At 35.0% G+C, this 19,723-nt stretch overlaps 2 protein-coding genes and 1 non-coding gene across 4 annotated transcripts; 2 read left to right on the forward strand and 1 right to left on the reverse strand.

The window, feature by feature from the left end:
- Window positions 1–6,032: 6,032 nt before the first annotated feature.
- Window positions 6,033–6,139, forward strand: LOC136228293 (small nucleolar RNA R71). The gene has a single exon (XR_010688621.1). It is a non-coding gene; the product is annotated as a small nucleolar RNA R71 (small nucleolar RNA).
- A 2,247-nt stretch (window positions 6,140–8,386) lies between these two features.
- LOC136227985 (uncharacterized) lies at window positions 8,387–10,408 on the forward strand. Of its 2 annotated transcripts, none has more exons than XM_066016791.1 (2): window positions 8,387–8,566; window positions 8,895–10,408. In XM_066016791.1, the coding sequence occupies exon 2, from the start codon at window positions 9,045–9,047 to the stop codon at window positions 10,068–10,070; it is 1,026 nt and encodes a 341-aa protein (XP_065872863.1). In that variant the 5' UTR covers window positions 8,387–8,566; window positions 8,895–9,044; the 3' UTR covers window positions 10,071–10,408. The 2 variants fall into 2 exon arrangements, with proteins under 2 accessions (XP_065872863.1, XP_065872864.1); XM_066016792.1 differs by having other exon boundaries at window positions 8,990–10,408.
- A 4,291-nt stretch (window positions 10,409–14,699) lies between these two features.
- Window positions 14,700–18,112, reverse strand: LOC136227394 (uncharacterized). The gene is made up of 4 exons (XM_066016044.1): window positions 17,632–18,112; window positions 15,528–15,756; window positions 15,251–15,375; window positions 14,700–15,159 (listed from the first exon to the last, which is right to left on the reverse strand). Exons 1-4 carry the CDS (start codon window positions 17,995–17,997, stop codon window positions 15,073–15,075), a joined length of 807 nt encoding a protein of 268 aa, XP_065872116.1. The 5' UTR covers window positions 17,998–18,112; the 3' UTR covers window positions 14,700–15,072.
- Between the last annotated feature and the right edge of the window lie 1,611 nt (window positions 18,113–19,723).

Below are 19,723 nucleotides of genomic sequence, written 5' to 3' on the forward strand. Positions count from 1 at the left end.
TAACTCATCCAACTCATTTAAGTTGAGAATACGTTTTTTACCTGCTTATTGTAAATCAAAGTTAAGTGTTCTAATAACCCAATAGGCTTTATGCTCTAATTCTACTGGTAAATGACATACTTTCCCATACACTAATCGGTATGGTGCCATTCCTATTGGTGTTTTAAATGCAGTACGGTATGCCCATAATTCATTATTAAGTTTACGAGACCAGTCTTTTCTTGAAGACGAAACTGTTTTCTCTAGAATCCATTTGAGTTCTCTATTTGATATCTCCGCCTGACCATTCGATTGAGGATGGTATGGTGTAGATACGCGGTGGTGTACCCCATATTTTCTCATAAGTGCATCAAAACTTCGGTTTATGAAATAGGTACCTCCATCACTTATAATGACTCGAGGGCAACCAAATCTACAGAATATATCTTCAAGAAACCTAATAACAACCTTAGAATCATTTGTCGGGGTTGCAATTGCTTCAACCCACTTTGAAACATAATCTACGGCTACTAATATGTAAGTTTTACCAAAAGAAGGGGGAAAAGGTCCCATGACATCTATTCCCCACATGTCGAAGACTTCAACTTCTAACATGTTTGTGAGAGGTATCTCATCTTTCCTTCCTAAATTCCCGGTTCTTTGACATTTGTCACAACGAATAATAAATGAATGGACGTCCTTAAACAACGTAGGCCAAAAGAATCCACATTCTAATATCCTGGCCATTGTTTTACTAACGCCGTTATGCCCTCCATAAGAGCTAGAATGACATTTTGACATTATAGACCCGTATTCATTTTCACTAACGCATCTCCTAATCATTCCATCACCGCAAGTTTTGAACAAGAAAGGATCTTCCCAAAAATATTGTTTAACGTCAGAAAAGAATTTTTTCTTTTGATGGAAATTTAATCCTTCTGGAACAACGTTGGCTGCGAGATAATTTGCTATATCCGCATACCATGGTGACATGACACTTTTTATTTGATAGAGATATTCATCAGGGAAATCATCTCGTATACCGATAGTTTCACCTATAGGACCGTTTTCATCTTCAAGTCTTGATAGATGATCGGCGACAAGGTTTTCTACTCCCTTTTCGTCTTTAATTTCTATATCAAATTCTTGTAATAACAAAACCCATCTAATCAAACGTGGTTTTGCATCTTTTTTAGCAAATAAATACCTTAAAGCTGCGTAATCGGTATAAATAATAACTTTAGAACTTAACAGGTACGACCTAAACTTATCACATGCAAAAACTACCGCTAGCATTTCTTTCTCGTTGTGGTGTAATTTAATTGTGCACCTGACAGTGTATGGCTTGCATAATAAATAACATGAAGTTTCTTATCCCTCCTTTGACCTAAAACACATCCGACGGCTAAGTCACTTGCATCACACATGATTTCAAAAGGTAAATCCCAATCGGGTTTAGCAATAATGGGTGCATTGACTAAAGCTGTTTTCAATGTTTCGAAGGCCTTGACACAATCTTCATTGAAATCAAAGGTTGAGTCTTTCATGAGTAAATTAGTAAGTGGTTTGGAAATTACAGAGAAGTTTTTAATAAATCGTCTGTAAAAACCTGCATGTCCTAAAAATGACCTTACTCCCTTAACAGTAGTTGAAGGGGGTAATTTTTCTATCACTGAGGTTTTTGCTCTATCCACTTCTAATCCTTTTTCAGATATTTTATGACCTAAAACAATTCTCTCGTCAACCATGAAATGACATTTTTCCCAGTTTAACACTAAATTTGTTTCTTCACATCTAGACAGAACTTTGTCCAAGTTCTGTAAACATGCATCGAAAGAATCTCCATAAACAGAAAAATCATCCATAAAAACTTCCATGATATCTTCAATGAAATCGTTAAAAATTGCAGTCATACAACGTTGAAATGTTGCTGGTGCATTACATAGACCAAAAGGCATTCTCCTATATGCAAATGTTCCATAAGGACATGTGAAGGTTGTTTTATCTTGGTTATCCAGGTAAATATAAATTTGAAAGAATCCGGAGTAACCATCTAGAAAACAATAGAAAGCATTACCAGCTATTCTTTCGATCATTTGATCAATGAAAGGTAGAGGAAAATGATCTGTCCTGGTTGCTTTGTTAAGGTTCCTATAATCTATACAAACCCTCCAACCGGTGGTGGTTCGCGTAGGTATCAATTCACCTTCGTCATTCCTTACAACAGTTATGCCTCCTCTTTTAGGTACACAATGGATTGGACTAACCCATTCACTATCCGAAATAGGATAAATGATTCTATTGTCTAAAAGTTTAGTAATCTCATTTTTTACTACTTCTTTCATATTCGGATTTAAGGGTTTTTGCCTATCCACTTTAGGTGGCTTATCTTCTTCTAAGTGAATTCTGTGCATTACAATCAGGGGCGGAGCCAGAGGGGGCGGGGAGGGTCGGCCGACCCTCCGGCCTCGTCGGAAAACCCCAGGTATAGGGTTTTCCCCCTGGCTCCACGGTGGAGCCGCCATGGCTGGAGCCCCTCCAGCCATGGCGGCTAAAGGGATGAAGAAGAAGACCCAACTGGTCTTCTTCTGTGTTAGATGGAAAGGGCATTTTTGCCCTTTCCATCTGTTTTATTTTTTTAAGTAAAAATAGCCCAAAACGACGTCGTTTTGGGTTGTTTTCATTTTAAAAAATAAAACAGATGGAAAGGGCAAAAATACCCTTTCCATCTGCCACTTTCTTATTTCCCATTCGGGAAGAAAAACCAGCATTTAAGAAAAATTCCTATATTGCTCCTTATTCTCTTAAGCTTTTCTTATTTTCCCTCACTCAATTTTTTTTTTATTCTCACTCATCTTCTAACTTCCAAGTAACAAATTGGAGATTGATAAATTGGAGATTCTTTTGAGTGATTTTTAATTTACAATTTTATTTAAAAATTATTAATATGTTGTTTTTTTTAGATATTTCTAAAATGGTGCAATTTTACTCCTAACGTTGGAAACCAATAACAATTTTATCCCTAATGTTTATAAATTGGGTCAATTTGAGAATAATTCATCAAACTGTCTTCTCGGTAATGAATCTTGTCATCTACACTTCACGCGTATGTCATTTTATCAGTAACAAATTACGAGATATGAAAAAATAATAATAATAAAATATACTGTCTTTTGTACCAATTGGACAAAAAAAATCAAAAAATTCACCGAATTTATAAATTTTAATTTTCAATTCTATTATTAAATTATAAAAAAATATGAAATCTTTTTTAGAGAGAATTGATATGCAATTGGTGCAGAATAACGAACAAAAATATCTGTGTTTTATAATATTATCAACGTTGGGGATAAAATTGCTCTTTGCTACCAACGTTAGGGGTAAAATTACATCATTTTAGACGTTAGTGGTTAAATTGCACGATTTTAGAGGTTAGAGGTAAAGTTGCTTCTGCCCCAAAACATTTGGTGTATTTTTGCACCTTAACCCCTTTTTTTTGTAGACGGCCTAGCCCCTCCGACCTTTAGGTCCTGGCTCATCCACTAATTACAATACTAGGGTTAATTCCTTTCAAGTCTGAAATTTGCCATCCCATACTTCCTATTCTATTTCTAACAACTTCTTTCAATTTTTCTTCTTGAACATGTGTTAATTTGTTAGAGATAATTATAGGTAGAGAATTGCCTTCGCCTAAGAAAGCGTACCTCAAATGGTTTGGTAACTCTTTAAGTTCTAATTTAGGGGGAATTACAATTGAAGGCGGAATCGGTCCATCTTCTCGAATCAAATGCTCTGGGTCTTTATCTTCTAATTCTTCGCCCATTATTGGTTCTATTATTTCTTCTTTTTGAATAATGTCATTAACACATTCTTCAACTAAATCAAGTTTCATACAGGCGAATTCCTCCATAGGATATTTCATTGCTTTGTTCATATCAAACTCGATCTTATCTTCTCCTATCCTTAAAACTACTTTCCCTTCCGACACATCAACTAGAGTACGTCCCGTGTTCATAAACGGTCTGCCAAAAATTAGTGGACAATTAACGTCATATGCAAAATCTAATATAGCAAAATCGGTAGGAAAAATAAATTTGTCGACTTTAACTAAAACGTCTTCAATTATACCATATGGTCTTTTAGTGGTTTGATCCGCTAATTGCAAAACCATATTGGTACGTTTGATATCTTCTTCTAAACCTAACTTATTAAAAATAGACAACGACATTAAGTTTATACTTGCTTCTAAATCACAAAGACAACTTGGAAATTCAATATCTCCCAATTTACACGGAATAGTAAAACATCCGGGATCTTTGAGTTTAGTAGGCATATTACTCGACACTATCGAACTACAGTCTTCAGTTAGTGAAATGGATATCTTCTAATTCTTCGCCCATTATTGGTTCTATTATTTCTTCTTTTTGAATAATGTCATTAACACATTCTTCAACTAAATCAAGTTTCATACAGGCGAATTCCTCCATAGGATATTTCATTGCTTTGTTCATATCAAACTCGATCTTATCTTCTCCTATCCTTCAAACTACTTTCCCTTCCGACACATCAACTAGAGCACGTCCCGTGTTCATAAACGGTCTGCCAAAAATTAGTGGACAATTAACGTCATATGCAAAATCTAATATAGCGAAATCGGTAGGAAAAATAAATTTGTCGACTTTAACTAAAACGTCTTCAATTATACTATATGGTCTTTTAGTGGTTTGATCCGCTAATTGCAAAACCATATTGGTACGTTTGATATCTTCTTCTAAACCTAACTTATTAAAAATAGACAACGACATTAAGTTTATACTTGCTTCTAAATCACAAAGACAACTTGGGAATTCAATATCTCCCAATTTACACGGAATAGTAAAACAGCCGGGATCTTTGAGTTTAGTAGGCATATTACTCGACACTATCGAACTACAGTCTTCAATTAGTGAAATGGATGAAATCCCTTCCCGACTAATTTTCTTTGAAATTAAATCTTTTAAGAATTTACCATAATTGGGAATTTGCGTAATCGCATCCATAAATGTCAAATTAATGTGCAAATTTTTAAGTTTGTCTAAAAATGTTAAAAGTTGTTTGTCATAGTCCTTATTTCGGACTTTGAGTGGAAAAGGTGGTTTGGGTACAAAAGTTTTTGTACTTGAGTCAATTGGTGAACTTTTAGTGTTTGATGTATCTTCTTTGGATTTTGGTAAATCAGTTCCTAGTAAAGTTGAATCTCCGGGCATTTCCGAACCTAAGTAATTTTTCCCTGAACAAAGAGTGATAGACTGTACATGCTCTTTCGAATTTTCCTCCGTATGGCTGGGAAGACTTCCCTCTTTGCGGGATGGAATTGATTTAGCAAGTTGTCCAATTTGAACCTCCAAATTATGGATGTTAGATGAATGGTTTTTAATAAGCTGGTCGAATTTATTCTCGATCCGTTTAAAACCATCATCGTGATTACTTATTTTTCCACTCATAGCATTTATAAATTTGTCGATTTTAGAAGATAAAGTGCTAATCGTATCTTTGATTGATTTTGATAATTATTGGTACGATTCTGATTAGCATTTGCATTATTATTATTATCTCTCCAGTTAAAGTTAGGATGATTTCTCCATCCAGGATTATAAGTATTGGAATAAGGGTTATTAGTTTGGTTTTGCCCTTGGACAAAATTTACCTGTTCAATCTCGCTCATACCTTCATAATCCACATCCGTTTGGATTGGATTACCATTAGAGTCGCACGGTGCCATAAACCTATCAATTTTGTGCGATAAGGCAGAAAATTGGGCTTGTAACATCGCAACTGGATCAAGATTCACTATACCTTTAACCGATGATGTGTTTGAGGATGATGGTTTCGCCACTGGTATATGTCCACGATCTGCGGGCCACATACCGCTGTTAATCGCCATTTCCTCCAAAAGTTCTCTTGTTTGGGCAGATGTCTTTTTCATAAATAACCCTCCCGATATAGCATCTAATGAACCTCTAGTTGTAGGATTTAATCCATTATAAAATGTTTGCATTAAAAGTGCATCGGGCAATTGGTGGTGTGGGCATAAACGTTGAAGTTCTTTAAAACATTCCCAAGCCTCATAAAGAGTTTCGTTATCATGTTGAGAAAAAGATGTCAACTCTTTTATGACTCTTGCGGTTTTTGCTAAAGGAAAATATTTTGATAAAAATGCTTGGGCAAGTTGGTCCCAAGTTTCAAATGTTGCGCCTGGCATAGAAGTTAACCATTCTTTGGCTCTGTCCTTCAAAGTGAAAGGAAAGAGGCGAAGTTTGATTGCTTCGGCAGTCACATCACTTATTTTAAAAGTGTCACAAATTTCAAGGAAATTTGTCAAATGGGTGTTAGGATTTTCGTTAGGTAACCCGTAAAATGTTACATTATTTTGCAACATATTAAGCAATGCTGGCTTAATTTCAAATTTGTTTGCATTTATTTGGGGTCTAACTATGCTATTAGTTACACCGGCCACTCCTGGCCTAGCGTAATCCATAAGTGTAGCCATCGTTTCTGGCTCGGTATCTCTAGTTTTTAATGGAGTCTTGTTTTTGTTTTTTTTTTTGTTTTTCTTGTTCTTTTTAAGGGTTCTTTCAATTTCTGGGTCAATAGGGTCTGGTGTAGTGCCTGGATTTCGAGAACTGCGCATGTACCTGAAATCTTGCACGAACCGAAACTACCTTCAAAACAGAATTTGAAAAATAAATATGTTAGTAATTCGAAATAAATAAAATATAAAAGTTTGAATAAGTATGTGTAAACCTAGATTCGAAATAAAACACGAAAAATCTAAATTTTTGTTAAAATTTTTGGCGTTCCTCGGCAACGGCGCCAAAAACTTGTTTAGCGATTTCCGCAAGTGCACGATATACGCTTGTAGTAATAAAAGATATCAAACCCACATGGAACGCTTTTTAACGAAAACTTATTTTAAATCGGTTTGATTTACTTTCAAGGTTTATAATATGGAAAATCGTTTAATTGGATTTGGTTTTGAAATTGCTAGAATAAGAATTAGACTAGAGTATGTAGAATGTTAGAAATCACTTCTGATTTAAGGATGAATTTACAAAACAGAAACGTTTAGTGCTTTAGAAAAGTGAATAAATGTATTCGTTTGCATTAAGCAAAGAAAACAACTTTAAACTTTGTATACAAATTATATAAATGTAATAACGTGAACTCATTCAATTAAAAGGCTTTGAATGCAACAATCCCCTAACTGGTTAGATTGCTTCCTTAACCGAATTGATACTTTTATCCAAGATACCAATTTGCTTAAGTGTTCAACAAAGTTTCCTTGTAAAGATTTTGAATTCAACTACGTATTAATGAAAACACCAGAACTCACTTCGAATCATTTACCATAAGTGCTACATAAAAATCTATCGAATAGAATAAACTTTATTAGATGAAGTATGAATTTGATACAAGTTTATAGAGAACAAGAAGCATGGAAGCTTTCGACGACTTTCAAGCGAACGGGTTGTCAATCCTTTCCTTGAACCTCGTTTAGAGTTTGTCAGGCTCCTGGGGTGAATCCTTTACTAAATCTTCTCGCTGAATCTTCGGAATAGAGATTGGTCTATCTACTACCAAAATATAAACTAATATGAACAAATCTAAACGCTACTGTGTTTGTAATTTATTTAATAAACAATGTGTGTACATCATATTACTTTTTACAAAATCGAACTTCTAACTCTGAATCGCTTGACTCAGAATTTCTGCATTAATTCTATAATAATCTTCTCTTCAATATATCTTCAACTCTGAAATCAACTCTTTATTTATAGATGTTGAAGAGTCGGGTTTAAGGAACATGTCTGCTGTGAAGAGGCGTTCTTATCCAATCGAACGGACGCGTTTCTTTGAAAACGAACGTGTACGAATAGCCCTTCCAGAAATTCTGAACTTACCGAGAATAATATATTCTCGGCCGAGAATGGGGGAGCAGGTTTTAGCCTTTGAAAAGAAGGGAGAAGTTGCTGGTCGACGCGTGTCGCGACCGAGAATGGAGGATTCTCGATCGCGACACGGAGGTTTTTACTCCGTTTCTGACTTCGTCCTCGTCCTCGTTTCGGTGCGTTTGATTTTCGTCGTCTTTGACTCCTTTTGTAGGGTTTTTCTTCTGTTTTTAACCTCTTTTCGTTCTTATTTGGATTTTACCAAATATTTAGGTACATTGCATGAAAGAAACATATTTGGAAGTAAAAGTACGCTAAACAGATATAAATAGTATGAATTCACAGCAAAACTGATGTAAATACTAATGATATTTTAGGTATATTTTAGACTTAACAGTTAGATATGTAAATTGGGGTCCTTGATTGGGTCAGATTTATAATTATCCTGATAATAAAAGAAGCAAACAGGGCCTAATCGTTCGGCCATATTCTGTCCTGAACGATATGGAAATAGCCCAATAAACCCTCACGATTACGGTCTGTTCCTCTCCGCTTACGAATACGGAGTAACAAACAGACAAAAGATCGATCACCAGAAACCCCTGTTCATGGTGGTGCTAGAGAAATTCGCGAGCAAGAGGAAACCCTAATTCCACTCGGTACGTCTCTTATATTCCTTCCGGGTTTTCGAATTGTATTTTATTTGTCAATTGTGTTTCAATTGTTTTCGAAATTGCCGCTTCTAATCACCCCGATTGTGTTGAATTCAGTTTCCCTTACTTCTAGCTTTGCAATTTTCCGTTAATTTGTTTCTATTTTTGCTCTGTTTAGTGTTTTCGTTGCTACTGTTTGTGTAATTTTGATTGCGCGTTTTGTGTTTTGAGCTAAATTTGTAATTTGGGATTCGTTGTCTTCGTTCTTTTGTTATAATTTCAGGAATGTGTGCTTAATTTCTATTAGCTCTTATATATTTCTGATTTGGTGCAGAGTGAAAACAGTATTTTTGGGACTAGGGTTTTAGGTTTTGGATATACGAGGAAGGTGTTTGTTTGTATGATCTGAGTTTTGCTTGGAAGTTTCAGATTTGGTTTAGCATTTGGATTTGGAGAAAGTGAGAAACTTCTGGAGGCGGATACGATGTCTAATCGAAGCTATACTCGGATAAATACATTAGAGCTCAAAGCTTTTATTGTTAAAAGGATTGGGCATCAAAGAGCAGATACGTACTTTGATCAGCTGACAAGATTTTTCAGTGCTAAGCTAACCAAATCTGAATTTGATAAGTGTTGCATTAAGATTATTGGTAAGGAAAATATCCCTCTTCACAACCGACTGATTCGATCGATTGTCAAGAATGCTTGCCTAGCAAAAGTTCCTCCCTCAAAAGATGTTAGAAAAGTAGAAAGTAATCTTAATGTCAAAACTCCAAATGGGTATCAGAGAAATTGCCTTCAGTCGCTTTACGGGGATGCCTTTCCTCTGTCCCCTAGGAAGGGCCGGTCTCCTGTTACCCGAGATCGCAAGTTTAAGGACCGCCCTAGTCCTCTGGGTCCACTTGGGAAGCCTCAAAGTATGGTGTGTGAGCAGCAAAGTGCTACAGAATTGCTTTCACTTGGCAGCAGACCTCCAGTTGAAGTTATCTCTGTCGAAGACGGGGAAGAGGTTGAGCAGGCAGCTGGGAGCCCAGGTGTTCAAAGTCGAAGCCCTGTAACTGCTCCTCTTGGTGTTTCCATGAATTTAGGCGGAGCTCGCAAATCGCTTTCCAATATATCAGTATGTGGCAAACGACCTCGAGAGACCTGTCTAAACGACGGTTTTCTACCTGATACAAGATCGTTAAGAAGTCGTTTGGAGCGCAGATTGGAGACAGAGGGGATGAGTGTATCAGTGGATTGTGTTAACTTGTTGAATAATGCATTAGACACCTACTTGAAGAGGTTGATTGAGCCATGTATTGGCTTAGCTAGCTCAAGATCTCGCAGTGATCGTTTAAGAAAAGTTAATAGTCAGGTTTTCCCCAGTCCGAATGGGATGTTGCCTGGTGCTTGTACAGCATCCATGTTGGATTTTCATACTGCAATGGAAATGAATCCCCGGATACTTGGAGTAGATTGGCCCACCGTTTTCGAGAAAGTTTCATTACGGGTTTATGAAGAAGAATGACAATATCTTAGATCAACAGATAGGAAATGAGGAAAGCAGTGATTTTTGAAGATCAAAAACTGGGGATTCAGGTTATGGTATCAGTCAGTTATCCAATTTTTCGGGTTGTCCGGTTGTTGTGGAATTGGGAAAGAGAATAAGAAGTTGTAGAGAGAGAGAGGGGATGAAGGAATACATGTTTATACAAGTATAATGTAAGATTAGATACAGGGGGTTAATTAGGGATTAGGAAATTAGGAAGAAATTTTACAGTATTCTTCAGTTAATATCTGATAATCTGATATCCCTTTGGTGTACTGAGTTATCAATGAAATAAAGTAACTTTCATTTTAGAGATTTGTTTATGGTTTTTGGTCTTTCTAAATTCATTTGCTCTTCTTGTCAAGATGCTTCTAAAGCTTAACTAGAACATTTTATGTACTAGAAACGACAGGAAACAGTAGATGAGCTGTAATGGAAATTACATTGCCCGAAGGATCCTTATCGTGAAATAAACAGATTAGGAGATTTGTTTGAAAAAATTGAAAATTTAATGCTGAATTTTAAGGGTGTGTAAATATTTTGATAAATATTAAAAACAAATACCAAACATAAAATATTAATGGATAATATTCTACTTAAAACTTTCAAATATTGTAACTTATCAAAATTAGTAATTGTTTGGCTCTTTCGTGGGAAATTGCGGGCGTGCCAGAGAATTATAGTATTCTCGAACTATGGAGTGAAATTGAGTGCGGTAACTAATCTTCTAATTATCAAACGATTGTATGGAATAAAAGAGACCGTAAAATTCCTAAGATTCGATTATCAAAACGATACCGACCTTACAGAAATGATTGAACAACAAATAAAATAAAAATGTACTGAAAAGCGTGAATGAAACTTGAAATCTGAAAATTGAAACTAGGGGAATAAACTAAGAATTTTAAATTGCTTAAGTCTAGAGATAACTTGCTAGAGTTTTGCTTGGGTGTGTTGAGTTGTTGAGTTGGGTGAGTTCATCGTGATTTCTGCCTTTTATAGATGTTGGGAGTAACTTCTTGCTTCTTTCCACTAATCCACGTTCTCCACCATATTGAGTAACCTCCATTTTGACTTCCACGATGGATTGATACGTACAATTTTTTTATTTTTCATGCTTTTTAATTGGCTCACAAAAACACGTTAAAATATTAACCAACACTTAGTTCCCATATGTTTACTTTAAGTTCCCCCCTGATGTCCACTATAGAAAGTTGGTTTCCCACGAGGTACACTATATGGTTTCCTCCAAGGTACACTATAGGAACTTGGTTCCCCCAAAGTACACTATAGGAAGTTGGTTTCCCCTAAGGTACACTAGATCGTTTCCCCTAAGGTACACTTTTTGAGATGTTTCCCCTGAGGGAAACCGAGGTTCACTCTAGGAAATCCTAAGTGAACGATGTATTAGGAAAATATGAAAAGTTTCTCGAAATGAAAAGTTTCACGAAATGAAAAGTTTCCTAAACAGACCTTTTAAGGAAAAGTTTCCTAAAATGTTCTTTTAAGAAAAAGTTTCCTAAAAAGAAAAGTTTATCCCATAAAAAGAGTAAACCAAGGTATCCATCAAGAAAACTTTATTTCTAGTGCAAACAGTAATTTTTAACTTAATTGAACATTTTAAGTGTTTAAAAATTGAAGTTATCAAACACACTTAATATAAATAAGTGTTTAAATCATTAAATTAGTTGAAGTTATTAGAAGCATTTGGCTTTCCATATCAAATGGAGGACATTCTATACATATTTTGTCATATATAATAAGAGATTTCACTATTTTAATTATTAAGTGGGATCACGATATACGTGTCCAAATGTGAATTAGGGGTCTTTCCAAATGACATAAAATACCGGATATTTAATATAAAAACTTGTTTGTCAAACACTGATTAATAAATTTGTTAGACAAAAGAATTAAATTTATATTTATGATTCTAATTAAAATTAAGATTAAAAATCATACATGGTCGCTCAAATTTGACCATTGTTACATTATGATCACTAAATTTTAAAATAGGACAATAAAGTCGCTAAAGTTTTGACTCGACTATTTTTGAAAATGATCTCCCTTCTAATTTCTCCAGAATCGGCTTCACTTTTATATTTAGGAACTAAAATAGATTGTCAATTTGCTGAGCCGTGCTAGGCCTCCGTCGTACCCTATCATTGTTCGCTGGTGCCCGCCGCCGTCGGACTGGATAAAAGTTAATACCGACGGCGCGACGGACGGTACGCCGGGTATCGCCGGAGCTGGTGGGATTTTCAGAAATTCTCGTAGGTTTGTTATTGGCTGCTATGCTATTAACCTCTCTAGTTCCTATCCGCACATTGCCGAGCTGTCTGCCATTATTTTCGCAGTAGAATCTGCCTGGGAACGGGGTGGCACAATCTTTGGATTGAATCGGACTCTGCATATGCGGTGGATATGCTAAATAGAAAGATTTCCATGGCCCCCTGGAAAATTAGACAAAACTGGTTTCAGTGTTTATCTAGATTCTCAAATATGAATTGCAGAATCACTTATATCTATCGAGAGGGCAATCAGGCGGCGGATTAACTTGCCCGTTTTGGCAAAACAGCTTCGGCTATTATATGGTGGCATTCGACTCCTCATTTTTGTCAATCGTCTGTTTTTGACGACCTTTGTAATGTTGCTCATATTCGTTTTCCTTAATTTTTCTGTTTCTAACTCTTTTTTTTATCTTTCTTTTTCTCCCTTTGTAATTTTCCTTTTTTTTATTAATAATATTTCAGGTTGATTTGGTGTGTTAGGGGTGTCAACCTAGTTGGGATGTCTAGCTACTTAATCGCGTACCAATCTTTCATGCAAAAAAAATATAATAAAATCATATATAATGATCGGTTTAGTGTCTATGTAGCACTATAATAATGATGTGAATGATTCCCAAATTTCTAGAATCATAATAATTAATTTTTTCTAAAGTATAAAAATACCCCTAACGTTGTCAATCAAGAACAATATTACCCTTAACGTTAGAAATGGTACAATTAAGGATCCAAAATTAGTCTAGTGGTCCAATTTTAGACATCCCAACAGATTCGGTAACACTGTTAACATTCTAATCCCCTAATCTATGCGACTGTGTATATCTGATGAATTTTTATTATCATATTTCATCGTCATAATCTTAGATTTTAATTAATATTATTTCTCATTTCTTCATCCATTAATGTGCTTAACTTCTTTCTTCATTTCATCTCTTCTATTCCTCTTATTCCTCTTCTTCATGGGCGGCTACTGTTTTTTTTTTCTCTAAACTGCTGCTCGCCCGAGCATAACAACACTATACAAGCGATAGAGCATTTAGAGGAGGAGGAACATAAACCATTTCATTTTGGTAAACTATAAACCATTTCGAGAACAGTTTTTGAATCTTCATTCCCTTCTCTTCCCCTTGCTCTAATTCACCATTGTCGTCTGAAGTAATATCCAACCCAGTAACCGACTCAAAGCATCAAAAAACAAAATTGAAGTTTCTCAAACGTGATAAAAATTGCAGAGACATACATGATTTAAACTTTAGGAGAACAAAACTTTTAACAGTGTAAGTGGAACTGTTAGTGATGTGTAAAATTGAACCAATTTGACAACCTTTGATCTTTAATTGTACCATTTTGAACGTTAAAGAGTATTTTTGCATTTTGTTTTTTTTTTTTTTGATAGTAATACTAATATTTCATTAAATCATAATATAGCAAGTACACAAGAGATCAGTAAGGAATAAAACCTTACATACATATAGGCTAAGTCTAATACAAAGTCCACGAGGGTAAGAAAAAGACTATTAAAAGCAAAAAAAACCAATTAAAGGTACATTAAAAATAAACAACATTTGAACCCTATATAGATCGTAACTCCAAATTCGCCGCATAGCAACTGTAGTCCAATCTTCAGCCTTTGAACCATTTTGAACCTTCGGATCTAAGTCATTTCTTTTGCAACCACGTAGATCCAGTGATCTACGGATAAGATTTACCGTTTCTGCCCTTGCTAAAACAGAAAAGGTTACAAAAACAAAAAGTTTAGCCAATAGACGCAGTTCAAACGGATTAAGATGCACGATAAAATATATAAGATCCAACTAAAAAACGAATACAAACAAAAGAAAAACGAAAACAGAAAAACAAAAACGGTAGGAAAAGGAAAACAAGCTTCCGTCTTCCTCCTCAACGAGACAGCAGAGGAGAGGAAGGCAAACGAGGAAAGACGGCGGTTTAAGAAGGGTGGGGGAGAAGAAGAAGCAGAAGGCGGAAGAGGTGGGAGGGAGGCGGAAGAGATCTAGAAAAGAGAAAGGAAAGGAGAGAGAGAAAGAAGGGCTTATGCTTTAACCCTGACAAATGAATTAACACGTACCAATGGAAGGTCTTTTTATTAGTTGGAAGACCGAGAACCTAGTATAAAGTCCCCATCTAAACACTAAATCCACACGAAAACAAAACTTTAATAACTTTATTGTCTTACCTTAAAGTTTATTAACTATATTGACATTGACCAAACTTAAGTGATCATGGAAAGCTTGTTGATTAAGATCTATAAAATGTTACAGACTTATTGGACATGTGATTTACTGAAATATGATCCAAAACATTCCGTACAAGTTTCCGAGATTCTTGATTTCTAAAACGCGAAACTATCAAAACTTCCGTACATATTAGATTGTCACATTATCTATCTGTTAGTATACATCAATGATACCAGATATGATACCAGATAGCACTAAAAAGGAATACATTTGAAATAAGCAAAAGCAGAAGACATATCTATATTTTGCTATACAGAACAGACTAAAGTTGATCCAATTGCTAGCTACCTTTGCTACTCTGCTATTTCATAAGCAGCAGATACATTTGATCCAAAAAGAAATTCAATGATAGATTACATCATTTAGCAGAAGACGTGCAGCCGATAATTTGATTTCGATTTCGTATTTGATGTTAAAGGTAAGAACCAGATAAGCTAATCAATTGGGTGCATCCACTTTCTCCTTACTTGCCATATATGTCATATACACGGTCCATAGATATGAAAATGAGTTGCTCACGAGTGGCTGTCAACATAAAATTTTACCGTCTCAGTAACCCGGACAAAGAAAGGGAAAAAGAAGAAAACTTTATAAGTTGTAGCAGGGTTATCCATACCTGTAAATGAACAGGGGTGAATCTGAAAGTGATAAAATCACATAAAGGCCAGTACATCACACCATTAATCAATGTCGGTACTAAATCGCGTTTCAACCGAGCAACAATCTCATCACTATTTTCACCTGAGCTAGGCCAATAGAACTTGTGTCAAATTTCTAAACAGCATATATCCATGGTGCATTCTACGATTATGCATGATTTAACGGTACAGGCACAGACAATTAATGTATCAAAAAGGACAAGGAAATATTGGAAACTGAAAATCGATGCTCACCTTGTAGTCGTGCATTCAAGGAGAAGAAAACAACAGTCATGGCAGGTCCATAGAGAGTCTGACCCATGATTATTTTCTTAAATGTGGTGATTAAATCTCGCTTTGGAAAGTGTTTAGACACAAAATTAAACCAAAAATGCAGAGATGGTCCTAAAACTAGCATTCCATATCCTGCCATGCGCATCGTCCTCAAAAAATCATAGGGTTCTGAATCCGTTCGTCCGATTGTCTGAAAACAAAAACATGATATTAACTACCAATTATAAAATTAGACATAATATCACTCCTAAAGTTCAGTCGTAACGTATACGTATTACTGTTTATATTCAACACAACTTCAGCTCAAAAGTCTGGAAATAAATTTTTTATAATGATTCAACTTGAATGTGTATTTTGCCAAGACAAGATCAACGAAGCGTAAAAGCAAACTTATGAATTTCTTCCCTTCCCCTTCCCTTCATATGGTTCAGAGATGACTCAAATAAGCTATTTAATCACTGAACATGAATCTGATGGATTATTAAGGACATATGAGCATTAAGCTTGATAGATAACTGGAACAAACAATTAAATGTAACCAAGATAAGAAAGTCAACATAGAACAAAACTAATTTGAGGATTGAACTGCATGTAATCCTGTTTTAAAGACATATATTCTGAGAGCGAAGCAAAAAGCTGAGGGACATGAAATGGCATAACGGATCAGAACCAGAGGCAAAAGAAGCATTAACCTATCTCCCCCAAACAACCACCAAAATCACAAAGTGCCGAGGCATCAAACTGCAGCCCCACGAGCATGAAGAAGGAAAACATGTTGAAGATTTCATAAAGACACATTCGACGGGAACATCGAACTTTTGAGTGAGGGAGAGCATAAGGGGGGACAAATTTTGTAATCATGTACTATGTAAGGGGCAGTGTTGAATGGGAAATTGTAATGTTTATTCTCCTAGGTCTCGAGTTTGGCATAAGTACTACTACAGGGGTATGACTGGTCGTCATCATCAGGAGCGTCGATAGTTTGTGTCTAGGTTCCTCCCATCCCTAGTAGTTCCCTCCCTACTACTATGAAATTGAGTGTCATATATGTATTATTATCTTCGACATTAATGTCTATCATCTGAGTATTGTCCTTTATCTGTTGCTTGTTACTATGTGTGAATGCTATTTTTTGCTAATCTGATACTTGTTGGTTTACTTGAACTTTATATCCTCAATATAAAGCTTGTAGCTAACCTTGTATTTGCGATTATTGCAGATATGGTAACTGATAAATGAAAACACTTGACCGACTTATTTCTAGAGGGACAAGTAAGCGCAACACGATCCAAAGAGTTCCCCCATGATATTTGGTATCAAATAACTAGCAAATGAAGAAACATGTCTCTTTGCCTCCCTAATGATAAAAGTTACCACCATCCACTAATGTCCAAACTAAAGCCACAATTAAAAATCATCCTAGCATCTGTTCCATTCAGAATTGAAAATTTTCCTTTCAAATAATCAAACCAGTAAGAGTATCTCCATTGAAGGAAAGGAAATAAAAGACAGCAGTGAGCCGGATACAGAATAACAATGTTTTAACAAATACAAGGCATGCTAAACCCTCTCTTACTCTCAAAATCTAAACAAAATGCCCATTCGCTTCTCCTTTTTGTAGCTCATTTCACTGTGATACTCAAACTACATATAAAACGAACATCGAACAACTAACAACAACAAACAGTAATAAACAGCAACATCTGAATCAAAATAGGCCCAAAGTCTAAACACTTGATTCATGGAGACAACTCAATCACCTGATCTTCCTTCAGTGTTCAACAAGACAATCATCTCACCTAGTTAATTCACCCAAATATTATTCTCTAACAATACCCAAAATCTACGGGGTCAACTCAAATGAAATTGACAATGACATCAATTAGTAGATGATCAACTAGAGAACACACAACAAATACAGAAACCATAACAGTAATTCCCAGAAACCTACATTTATCTCAAATCTCAAAATCATAGACAAAACAACAAAATTTAGCTACATACCAAAACAGAAAAACAACAATAACGAAGGATGAAGCTTGGTCAAGTTCATTAATCAATATACCTGAGATGAAAAATCCGCAGCAGAATAAATGAGAGAAGAAGTAACGCTTTTCGTTAAAATAGGGCGCGACTTAATCATCCCCAAATACCAACCAACAAAAGAAGCCGCTATACTAGACGATGACGACGAAGAAGAAGCAGAGGTAGACGGAGAGGTGAAAATGTAAGGAAAAACCTCATTAAATTCTCTAGATTTTCTGAAAAATTTAGAAAATCCAAAATAAGGTCTAGAATGAGAAATTTGGTGTCTGTTAATGGAATTAAATGCGGTCATCATCCTCGCCGCCGGATCAGGGGAAATGTCGGTGATGGTGCGGCAGCGTAACAGCAGGTGAACGCTAGATTTTCTGAGGAAGGAACCGCTCATTTTGGTTTCTCTCTCTAGAAAGTTCAAGCCTTTAGAAAAAGGGTTTTTCAGGGAGGTAGAGAGAGAGAAAAAGAGCGCTTTGAGGTTTTAGAAGAAGAGAGAAATAGAAAAGAGACGGCGGGAGTATGAGCCAGTTTATACCGAAATGTTCTACTTGCTCGAGTATAAATATAAACGCGTACTCGCCTTTGTTTCCTCTAGAACTAGAAATAAACTTTTTCAAATTAAGACTAAAATGGTCTTTTTTAAAGTTGATATCACATTTAATTTAGCTTTAAATCAATTTTAAATTTAATATCCAAAAATTGAACTAATTTAAATTTTAGCTTAAATTGGTCATGGCTACTAATTTTTGAGCTATTTTAACCCTTAATTTAGAATATTTCTATTGTTTAAATTTTGAATTAACAATTAAAAGACACTAAATTGACAAGCATGTTGTTCACATTCTTATTTTTAAACATGTTATTCACATTCTTAATTGCAATAAATTTGTATCTTAATTTATATACTTGCAACTAATTCACTAAATATTGCCAAATTTAGAAATGAGTTAGATACCTAAGAGTCAATTTAGATAGTAATCAAGGTTGATTAAAGTGGTAAGGATTTGAAAGGTAAATTATATCGCCCGTGATCACTCAACTAATATTATAACTACTAAACTTTAAAACGTAACATAAAACTCAATTTACACTTTTTAACATTATATTTTAAAATGATTGTTGATGCTCTCAAAATAAAAAATAAAAAAAAAATTATAAGAATAAATGATATTCTAACCAACTTTAATTCTTTAACATTTTCGTTTTGATGTATTTTCGGTATTGTTTGGTTAGAAGAGAGAAAATGAATATTTAAATAGAAAAATTCGGAAATAATGATTTTCCCCTCTTTGTTCTACTTTTTATTTTCCCTCGTATTCAATCTAACTTTGATTTATGATCGAAATTTGGAGTTATTTTTGTGCATTTGTTAAACTTTAAACTTTATTATTTGTTATTAAGTCCATTTAATCGGTTCGGGATTGTTTAGACACTCTTTAAAGTTTAGATGACTCATCTACCAATTAAAGTCTATCGAGTATGTTACAAGTGGGACTCGAGATTTTAGTTTAAACGACTTGAAGTATTTACCACTTAAATTAACTTCAATTAGTCGTTAAATTACATGTTAAAGTCAGAGATCAATTTAGCACGAGAATCTACTGAAGTACTGAATAAATATCTTGCTCTTATGAAATGATGATTTCATATTAGGTAAATTACAAAACTGACTCAATTGATACGCCCGTATATATTTAAGGGGTGTTTAGTTGCTACTTTTCAATTCTTGTTTGCGTTTTCATTTTGAAAATGAAAGTTTTAGGTGTTTGGTTAGACACCTCATGGTTGCCTTTTGTAACCGAACATTAGCTTTTTATAAAAGCAGGGAATCCCTGCTTTTTGGAAAAGAGCAAACAACAAACCGTAACAGTAAACAACAAGTAAAACAAACGAACCCTTAGACTAATTACACTACCTCTTACAAAACTAGACATTTTCATATTAGACCTTTTCAAAATACCTTTAGTGTGTATATATTGTTGGTGTCGTGTAATGTGAGAGAATTAGTTCCAATGGGGGGTTAGGAACTATTTAAAAAAATTTCTCTTTAAAGCTGACTTCTTTTTCAACTAAGACTTTTACTTAATCGTTTAGCACAGTGATGCTGGGTGAGATCAGAG

This window comes from Euphorbia lathyris, chromosome 4 (assembly GCF_963576675.1).
Source record: "Euphorbia lathyris chromosome 4, ddEupLath1.1, whole genome shotgun sequence".
In the NCBI taxonomy this organism is placed as follows: Eukaryota; Viridiplantae; Streptophyta; class Magnoliopsida; order Malpighiales; family Euphorbiaceae; genus Euphorbia; species Euphorbia lathyris.

Bases quoted from the DNA above. Each gene is read 5' to 3' on its own strand.
- LOC136227985 (XM_066016791.1), top strand. From the start codon at position 9,045: ATGTCTAATCGAAGCTATACTCGGATAAATACATTAGAGCTCAAAGCT.
- LOC136227394 (XM_066016044.1), bottom strand. From the start codon at position 17,997: ATGAGCGGTTCCTTCCTCAGAAAATCTAGCGTTCACCTGCTGTTACGC. The intron at 15,376-15,527 runs GTGAGCATCGAT...GGCCTAGCTCAG, and splicing joins CTTGAATGCACGACTACAAG to GTGAAAATAGTGATGAGATT. The intron at 15,160-15,250 runs GTATGGATAACC...TTATGTTGACAG, and splicing joins TCACCCCTGTTCATTTACAG to CCACTCGTGAGCAACTCATT.